Source organism: Vombatus ursinus, unplaced genomic scaffold, assembly GCF_900497805.2.
Source record: "Vombatus ursinus unplaced genomic scaffold, bare-nosed wombat genome assembly UNPS02001287.1, whole genome shotgun sequence".
NCBI lineage: Eukaryota > Metazoa > Chordata > Mammalia > Diprotodontia > Vombatidae > Vombatus > Vombatus ursinus.
The window spans coordinates 15,905,743-15,912,950 of record NW_020941065.1 but is presented as its reverse complement, the minus strand read 5'-3'; the positions used below and the strand labels follow the sequence as shown (position 1 = coordinate 15,912,950).

Sequence of the window (7,208 nt, the reverse complement as noted above, 5' to 3'; positions counted from 1 at the left end):
GGAAGGGCCTTAGAGCAGAGACCAGGAGTGCCAGGAAGGGCCTTAGAACAGAGACCAGGAGTGCCAGGAAGGGCCTTAGAGCGGAGACCATGGCACAGTGGATAGAGCACCGACCCTGGATTCAGGAGAACCTGAGTTCAAATCCAGCCTCGAGACACATAACACTTACTAGCTGTGTGACCCTGGGCAAGTCACTTAACACCATTGCCTAACCAAATTTAAAAAAAACAAAACAGAAGAGAGACCATGAGTGCTAGGAACGGCCTTAGAACAGAAAATGGCAGAGCAACCTCAGAATGCACAATGCTAGAGCTTAGAGATCTCTTAGAACAGGGGTTTTTCACCTTGTTTGTGTCCTGGACCCCTTTGACAATCAATCTGATGATGCCTATGGATCCCTCCTCAGAATAATGTTTTAAAATGCATGAAACAAAATACAGGGAGTAACAAAGGAAAACCGCTACACTGAAATATAATTATCAACATATTTTGAAAATTAGGTTCATAGACCCCAGGTTAAGAACCCTTATTTAGAGCCTAAAACATAGAATGTCAGCCAGGAGACAAGTTAGAAGGTAGAGCGCCACACTGAGAACCAGCCTCTCCACTCCCCTCGTATATAAAGCATTTTCTTCCCAACAGCCCAGTAACATCGGCAGCGTGAGTGTGAGGAGATAACCTCAGAGGTTCAATGTCTTGCTCATGGTCACCTGACGGCAAGTGATAGAACCGAGTTTTCTAATCGTGCCTCTGGACTTCTGTCTGCTCAAGCTGCTGTTAGAACTGGAGCAGAACTCAGAGCTCGGAACGTTATAGCTGGAAGACGCCTCAGAGATCCTCTAGCCCAACTCCTCATTTTGTGAGGTCCAGAGAGGGGAAATTACTTGCCAAGGCCACACAGCCACCAAGAGGATGGAAATAAAATTCTGCTTAAACTTCTTTTTGTCGTTCAGTCACGCCCAACTCGTTGCAACCCCATTTGGGGTTTTCTTGGCAGATACTGGAGTGGTTTGCCATTTCCTTCTCCAGCTCATTTTACAGATGAGGAAACTGAGGCAAGCAGGGTTAAGTGACTTGCCCAGGGCTATATAGCTAGTAAGTGTCAAGTATCTGAGGTCAAATTTGAACTCAGGTCCTCCTGACTCCAGGCCCAGCATTCTATCTACTGTGCTACCTGGCTGCCTAAATTCATTTAAAGACACATTTAACCAATACTTGGTATTAAAAGCGTCTCACGTGGCTTGGCTTTGGCCTTAAAATGATGGCTCTGGATTTCTCTTCTTTTAACTGATCCTTCAGGCCCGTGGTTCTGTCCAGGCTTCCCCTTGGTGCAGTCAGCACCCCTGAATGAGCTTCAGAGGTTTTGGGGAAAACAGATAAGCTTTTAAAGGAACGAGGGGCAGTCTCACATGCCCAGAAGTCACCACATTGGTTTTTCTAGAAACATGCCGTGACGACAGATTGACCGCGCCTGGCCACACCCCCTCTTTCGAGGCTTTAAGCAAAAGGAAGAAGAGGAGCGCCTTTTACGGAGTGATTGTGGCTGGAGCTTGAGCCGCCATCTCCACAGTCCTGTATCACGTCCCCGCAGCTGCCCTCCACAGTCCTGTATCACGGCCCTGCAGCTGCCCTCCACAGCGAAGACCAGGCCTTGCTGGCTTCCTCAGGACCTGCTTCAGAAGGCCAGCGAAATCCCAAGAGGATTCCGTCTGCCCTGAACCTCTTTATGCCCTTTCCTACGAAAAACTGCCTGGAATGAAGTGGGGAAGCCAGAATCCCCAGAAAGGCCCTTGTGGGAAGGACTGCCGCTGGAGAGGTGATGGGCCTGCTCTACGCCCAGCGCCGTTTGCAGTCTGCTAAGGGGAGCAGCCTGGACACAGCTTGGAGGAGTCAGTCCTAGCTTCCTGTGATGGGAGCACCCTTGTTTGGTTTGGTTCTTATTTACCTGGAGAAAACAGCTGTGGATTGGGTTTGTCACCAAGTGTGGAGACCATGTGGGGGAGTGAGCTCTCTATTTGTAAAGGTCTTCAAGCGGAGACCACTTGTTGGAAAGGTTGAGGATGGGATTCAGGAAGGGTCCTCATTGGCTCCTAAGGGCTGGCAAGTTCACAGCGTGCATGTCACGGGTTCCCAAGGGCTGTCTGCACGCCCCAGCACCACCTCCCATGTAGAGCAGTGGTCTCAGGTGGAAAGCCCCTTGTTGCATCCTTCCAACCCCAGTTACCCTTCCACTAAGCAAGGCCCCTTCCCATTGGTTCCCACCCTTCTGGTTTGGTTTTTTTAAGGGAACTCCCCGAGGCAATGGAAACTCTTCTCTTGGGGTTCACTCGAGTTAATGGGGTGCATACATGTCTCCCTAGAATCCCGGGCCTGGAAGGGACCTCAGCAGTCACATGCAGGTGAGGGGCCCTGCCTCCACATCCCCACTGTTGGGCTTCTGCTCACGGAGCGCAATCCTCCATGAGGCAGTTGGAGGCTGGCTCTGTGTAGATCCGTGATGGGGATGGAAGACCAGCTGGGCTCCTCCCCCCAGGACTGCTGACAATTGAGGGGGGGGTTTGTCTTTGCCCTGCCTGCTTGTAGCTGCTTCCTGTCGTCCCTCTTTTGGACCACCCAGGCCAAGCAGGAAAAATGTGATCAGCTTGCACTCGACCACAGCACAGGAATTAGGGATATGAAATTAAGACGTCCACGATACGATGGACTTGCCCACCTCCCAGAAATTCCAGAAGGCCTGAGGAGAGACGCATGCAAGGGTTCTGAATATCCCAAACCGAGACCTGCAGCAAAACAGATGAAAGATTCGGACCAGCTGCCGTGTGGCACTCTTGTGACTGGCCAGTTCAGGCTCCCTGGTATCTAAGTATTCTCTGTGGCTGTGGGTACCCACCACGAGGCACCAACTCTTAGAAGCTAACATGTCAAGGGAGGCATGTGGGTAGTGACCTACGTCTGTGTTATTGAGTGTTTCCCCAGCAGGAACTTTCTAGCCCGATGAGATTGGACAGCCCCCTGGGCTTTGTTTGTACGAAGTCCTTCATGGAGTGACCGTGCCATCTGTCGGCACGTCCGGTCGCCTGGGGACAGCATGCTCCTGTTGAGAGAGTCCGTTTGATTGAATGAGGTTGACTCGAGATACCCGGTGAAAATGGCTTCAAGCTGGTGCTTCGTTGCCCCACATTCTCTGTGACATCCTTGCCTCGTGTCTGACATGAGTGACTCACGAAGCAAGAGAACGGGAGCGTCTTCTCCTGTCTCTGCGGCATTGCCCTGGAAGGGCACCAGTTACCCGTGCTTAATGCAGAGAGCCGTGTCTGCCAGGCACGCCGGAGTGGCCGTGTTACCCACAGGGAGAGCCGAGTGCTCTTTGCCCTGTACTTGGCAGGGTGAGCTAAAGCAGCCCGTGGACGTCACTCGAGGGCCGTGTCCGCCTCACTGACCCCGATGTCGGAGGAGCGACGTGTCCAGAGTGAACGAGTCTGACTTGGTCATCCTAATTGGTAGCGGCTGGGCCTGCGAATGCTGCCTGTCCCTGGCAAGGAGCAAAGCTCTGAGCTGGATGTCTGGCTCTTGAGGATGGAGCCAGTCATACGTGAACACACACACAGATGGAGAGAAACACCCCGGAAAATACAAATGCACGTAGCGTGTGTGTGGGCTTCAAAAGGGCCCCCGTGCCATGAGCCAGCCTAGGAAGGGAACCAGTCAACCACTGATCTGTCTTGGCCAACGTTGAAGTGTTATGAGTCAGGCAGTCAGCTCCTTGATTCAGCTCCTTCTCTGTGCTGGGAACGCCATCCAAAGCCAGGTTCTGCAAAACCGGGACAGTTACAGGCCTACCTCGCTTTGCACAGCAGAGGATGGGTGGTGATTTTGGCATGCGTATCAATGCAAAATGCAGAGGCTCTGGGTGGCAAGGAGGATGATAGGCCTGGACAGGCCTGGATTACTGGACACTTGGCAAATCCTGTACTAATGATCAGTGAGTGTATGAATGAATGAGTGAATGAATGAGTGACGAAGCGCTGGAGAAGCGTGTCTCATGGGTCTGTGGGCCTCTGGATGTGTTGAGCCCTGAAAAGACAAACAAACCAGGATTCAGGACTGCTCAAGAGCTCATGGCAGTGGGGGCACCAGAGCTGAGCGCTGGAGGAAACTGAGGATGTGCGTGCTCCTCTCTGCTGCTTCTCCTCCCTGGAGGACCAGTCCTCAGTTTCCTTTTTTGGGTCTTCATCGAGATTGCGCCAGTTCACTGCATGTGCCCAGGGTCTCCTGTCCTGGTCCTCTTCCCTTCCCCCTCTAGACAGTCTCCTTTAGCGATCTCACCAGCTCCCATCAGTTCAGTTTTCATCTCTGCGCGGATGGTTCCCGGATCTCACCTCTCCCTGAGCTCCAGGCTCTACTCACTCACTCACTCACCTTCTGGACATCTCAAACAGGCTCTCCCACAGGCATCTCAAATTCAGCATGTCCAAGACAGAATTCCTGAACTTTTCCCCACCTTCTCTATTACTGTACAAGGCAACACTGTCCTGCCGGTGTCCCGGGCTGACAGCAATGTCAGCACACAGTGTGTACCCCTCTCCGTCCTCTGAATCCTCTCACACCTGGACTGGTTCAGTAGCGGCTCGGGGTGGTCTGCTACCCTGGGCCAGCCTGCATTCAGCCACTGCAGTGATGTTCCTAAAGCTCAGGTCTGACCGTCACCCCCCCTGCTCCATAAACTCCAGTGGCTCCCTGTGGCCTCCAGGGTCTAACACAAAGTCCTCTGCGTGGCATTTAAAGCCCCTCCTACCTTTCTGGGCTCCTTCCAGTTGCCTCCCCCGAGCCAGCCACAGTGGCCTCCTGGCTGTTCTTGACACAACGTAGCCCATCTGGACACTGTGCCTTCTCACTAATTGTCCTTGCACTCGCCTCTGCCTCCTGCCTTCCCTGGCCTCCTCCAAGACTCAACTCCAGTCCTGCCTTTCCTCTGAGACCCCCTCCGATGACCCTGTGGGTATCTTATATGAATCCAGTTGTGTCTTCCCTGTAAAAACAGAACCCCTTTGGGGCAAGGACCGTGTTTTTGCCTTCTTTGTATCCTAGTGCTTAGCACAGTGCCTGGCCTGTTGTAACCACTTAATAAGTGAATGCTAGTTTACAGACCACTGACCGTGCAGAGGTGAGGAGGCAGTACGTTCCAGGCACCAGGGGCAACCCTTGCCAAGGCACTGAGATGGCAGACAGGGTGCCATGCTTGGGGAGCAGGCTCTTTGGGCTGAGTGCCTAGAATGTGAGAAGGGGAGTGACTCTTGTCTGTCTCCTAAACCCCCCAGAGTTCCCCCAAGGCCGGGTCTGAAGGGGAGGGGCTGTGTTGCCTGCATCCTGGCTGGCTTTTCAGGTGAGCACTCTCTCCCATGGCATGGAGCCAACAGGCTCCTCCTCATCGTCCTCATGTTTATCTTCCAATGCCATCGCTGATTAATTGGCCTCCTTCCTCCTCCCAGCACCCAACAACGATGCTGGTTCTGAATGGCCCTCACGTATGCCTGTGCACAATCTCGCCACACAAGGATGTAATTAAATCCTTTGAACAGCGCTTTGGGATGGTTGATTATGTAGAAAAACTCCATAGAAATGTAAGCTGTTGTCTGCAGCTGGTTTATCCCGTGGTTTCTGTCAGCGATCACTGTACTGTGAAAATTACCTTCCAGGAAAGCGAGTGGGGAAATTGGCCCCGGGCAGCCCCTGCACTCCCTACCCCCTGCCTTCACCAGGCCTCCGGACCAGCCTCGTCCAGCAGTGGGAAGGCGTGCGGCCAGGGCCCTCCCGTGTGTGCACATCCAGGCCCCTCTTAATCCCTCATTCCCTTTCTCTGCAGGAGTTGCCACAGCATGACTAGTCTGTTCAGTAACACCGTGTCGCCTATCAAGGATGGAACCTCCTCTCTTCCCAGAAGGCCCAGCTCCCTTACCAAACCCCCACTCCGAGCTCTGTATGACCTGCTCATAGCACCGATGGAAGGGGTAAGTGGTTGCATCACTGACCACTGAGGCGGGGAGGGAGGCATCTGTGGGAGGACACAGCCTCCTGCCAGGTCATGTGGTCAAGACATATTGACTCCACAGTGCAGTACTCTCTCTTTCTCTCTCCCTCTCCCTCTCTCTCCCTCTCTCTTTCTTCCTCTCCCTGTCCTTTTCTCCCTCCCTCCCTCCCTCCTCTCTCTCCCTCCTCCTTCTCTGTCCTTTCCCTGTCTTGTACACACACACACACACACACACACACACACACACCCCTCTCCAGTAATATCAATGTTTGAAAGCCCAAACACAGGATGGAGAAGATATTGACTGGGTATGTGACCGTTCCATGGTTATTCAGCCATCGCTGGAAAAACCTAAGGAAAAGAAGTATAACATTTCTATGGGGCATCTTTGTGAGCTGTAGGCCTCAGAAATGGTCATTCCCTTATAGCATTGGCGTCAAACTCTGCTGTGAGAAGGGTCGCAGGAGAACCCAGAGCCTGTGTGTGTGTGTCTGTGTGTGTGTGTCTGTGTGTGTGTTTGAGACCCTCCAGAATCCCTCCCACCCTGGAACCCATCTCTCTTCTGCCCGGGCTGGAGCTCTCCAGCGGCTGTGAATCTCAGAGAAGGGGGGCCTGTATTTCCATTCCGCTCTCTCTCTGGCTCCCACCTTTGGTGAGTGCCCTCGTGGAGGGGCCCTTTCCCCTGGCACACCCCCTAAGAGGCTGAGGGTTCCTCCTCTTAGGTTGTATGTGCTTCCCCTGGCCTTGACAATGACTCTTCAGCACAGCCACCACTGCCTTCCTGGGTGGCTAATACCTGAGGCCCACAGGTCCTTGTAAATCAAGATTTTGTGACTATCAAAAGCCTTTGTGTAACTGGGCTCAGAAGGCAGCTGCTGTAGCCACAGATGAGGGTTAAGCTCTCCAGAGGGGAGTGGATTTCTGTCTGCCTGCATGTCGTGTCTGATGTGCTGACATCAGCAGACGGTGCACCGTCTCCCCAGGTAAGAGCTGGCAGACCCCTGCTTTGTCCCGCAGATGTTACGAGCGGTCCCCCGGGAGGCCTGTCCCCAGTCTCTAAGACTTCCATTCTTTTGTTCTCCCTACACTCAACAGTTAGTTCCTGGTGTCTGCTTTTTCCAAATTACAAAACACACCGTGTTGGAGCTGGAATGGATTTTAAGGATCCAGACAAGGTAGT

At 53.0% G+C, this 7,208-nt stretch overlaps 1 protein-coding gene across 1 annotated transcript in view; it reads left to right on the top strand.

Annotated features, from left to right (window-relative positions):
• TTC28 (tetratricopeptide repeat domain 28) overlaps nucleotides 1-7,208 on the top strand; it is a 639,521-nt gene that overhangs the window by 593,704 nt on the left and 38,609 nt on the right. Inside the window, exon 14 of the mRNA XM_027863073.1 lies at nucleotides 5,864-6,008. Coding sequence (XP_027718874.1) covers nucleotides 5,864-6,008 — 145 coding nt within the window. The remainder of the gene's footprint in view (nucleotides 1-5,863; nucleotides 6,009-7,208) is intronic.